This window comes from Octopus bimaculoides, chromosome 1 (assembly GCF_001194135.2).
Source record: "Octopus bimaculoides isolate UCB-OBI-ISO-001 chromosome 1, ASM119413v2, whole genome shotgun sequence".
Classification (NCBI taxonomy): Eukaryota; Metazoa; Mollusca; class Cephalopoda; order Octopoda; family Octopodidae; genus Octopus; species Octopus bimaculoides.
Window position 1 is genome coordinate 90,926,808 of NC_068981.1, and position 1,523 is coordinate 90,928,330.

General features: G+C 36.9%; 1 protein-coding gene across 1 annotated transcript in view; it reads left to right on the forward strand.

Annotated features, from left to right (window-relative positions):
* The window catches only part of LOC106868780 (dipeptidase 1), a 50,921-nt gene extending 50,055 nt beyond the window's left edge, over positions 1-866 (forward strand). Inside the window, exon 4 of the mRNA XM_014914198.2 lies at positions 688-866. Coding sequence (XP_014769684.1) covers positions 688-842 — 155 coding nt within the window. The 3' untranslated portion in view covers positions 843-866. The remainder of the gene's footprint in view (positions 1-687) is intronic.
* Positions 867-1,523: the final 657 nt, after the last annotated feature.

Consider the following 1,523-nt stretch of genomic DNA (forward strand, 5'->3'; position numbering starts at 1 on the left):
GTAGCTGTCTGTTGTCCCATAAAATATCTGTGGGCTCCTGCCGAGAGAGCGGCTTAAAAGCATTCATTGAATGGGTATTATGTTCAGCTGTGTGTGTGTGTGTGTGTGTGTGTGTGTGTGTGTGTGTGTGTGTGTGTTTATTGTGTTTATTGTGTTGAATGTCCTTTCAATATGTTTGGAATGTGACCAGCTGTGTGTTAATGGGTGTTTATGTTGTGATGAATACCTTGTTAAGAAAGGAATTAAGATTTTCCTTCTTTTTGGTGTGTGTGGGTTTGAACCGCGATGTTTTCTTTTGAGTGTCTCCAGCTGTTTGTATGTGTTGTATGATGGTTTTTTGGATATCTCCAGGTGTGTGTATGTGTGTGTGTGTGTGTGTGTGTGTGTGTGCGTGTGCGTGCGCGTGTAATGTTTTCTTTCGGGTGTCTTCACATGTGTGGTTTTGTTGTTACTTTCTAATTTACATTTTATTTTGTCATTCATTAAGTTTCTATTCTTTATGAAGAAAGAAATAAACCTTTACGAATGTAGATATCAGTAATAAAGGGAATATGTCATAACGATTATTATGAAACATTCTGACGAGTAAGTGAGCGTTAGAATGATATGTTTTAGATACATTATATCAACGATGTATATGTAATTAATTACTAAGTATAGAACATTTGATTAATTATCTACTTTCAGGAATCAGGGACGCCTTTAAAAACAAGAAAATTGCAAGTTTAATTGGTTTGGAAGGCGGTCATTCAATTGATAGCAGCTTAGGAACTCTAAGAATGTTTTATGATCTCGGAGTACGCTACATGACAGTAACACACAGCTGTAATACACCATGGTGAGTATTTGGCCGAAGAAAGAAATCTGGCTAATTATTATTTATTATTGCAAAAGACAGCAGAGTGCAGAAATGATGAAGTACCGGGTACAAATGTTTTATGGTATAGAGCAAAGGCGAAGAAACTTTTCAATACCAAGGGCGGGATGCAAGAGCAGTTTTAGTGGGGAGGGGAAGTTGATTAGATCGATCCTAGTGTTCAACTGGTTTTTATTTTATCGATTTCGAAAAGATGCACGGTAAGGTCAAGTGCAGTGGAATTTGAAATTAGATGGTAAAGTGACGGAAGAAATACCGCGAAGCATTTTATTGTGTGATAACGATTCTGCCATCTCGCCACCTTCATCTCCGCTGAAAAAATAATTGATATTTGTTTGCTAAATTTTATAGGTAAACACCTTTATTAAATTAGAGTTTTGGCTTTCAGGTTTAAACGATGCTATCAGATAGTTTTCTTTCTGGTTGCTCTACTTCGTTAGCAGATAGTTTCAAATTTGAATGCTAGCAGAATTAACTCTGTAAGTGAATAATTCTTAACCCACCATCCTTTGAATTCTGACTTGATCATGATGATGAAGTGGTGGAATTATTAGAAGGTCGGGCAAAAGGCTTTACGATATTTCTTCCAGCTCTTTCAATTCTGAGTTTAAGCCCCGCGAAGTACAACTCTGCCTTTCTTCCTTAC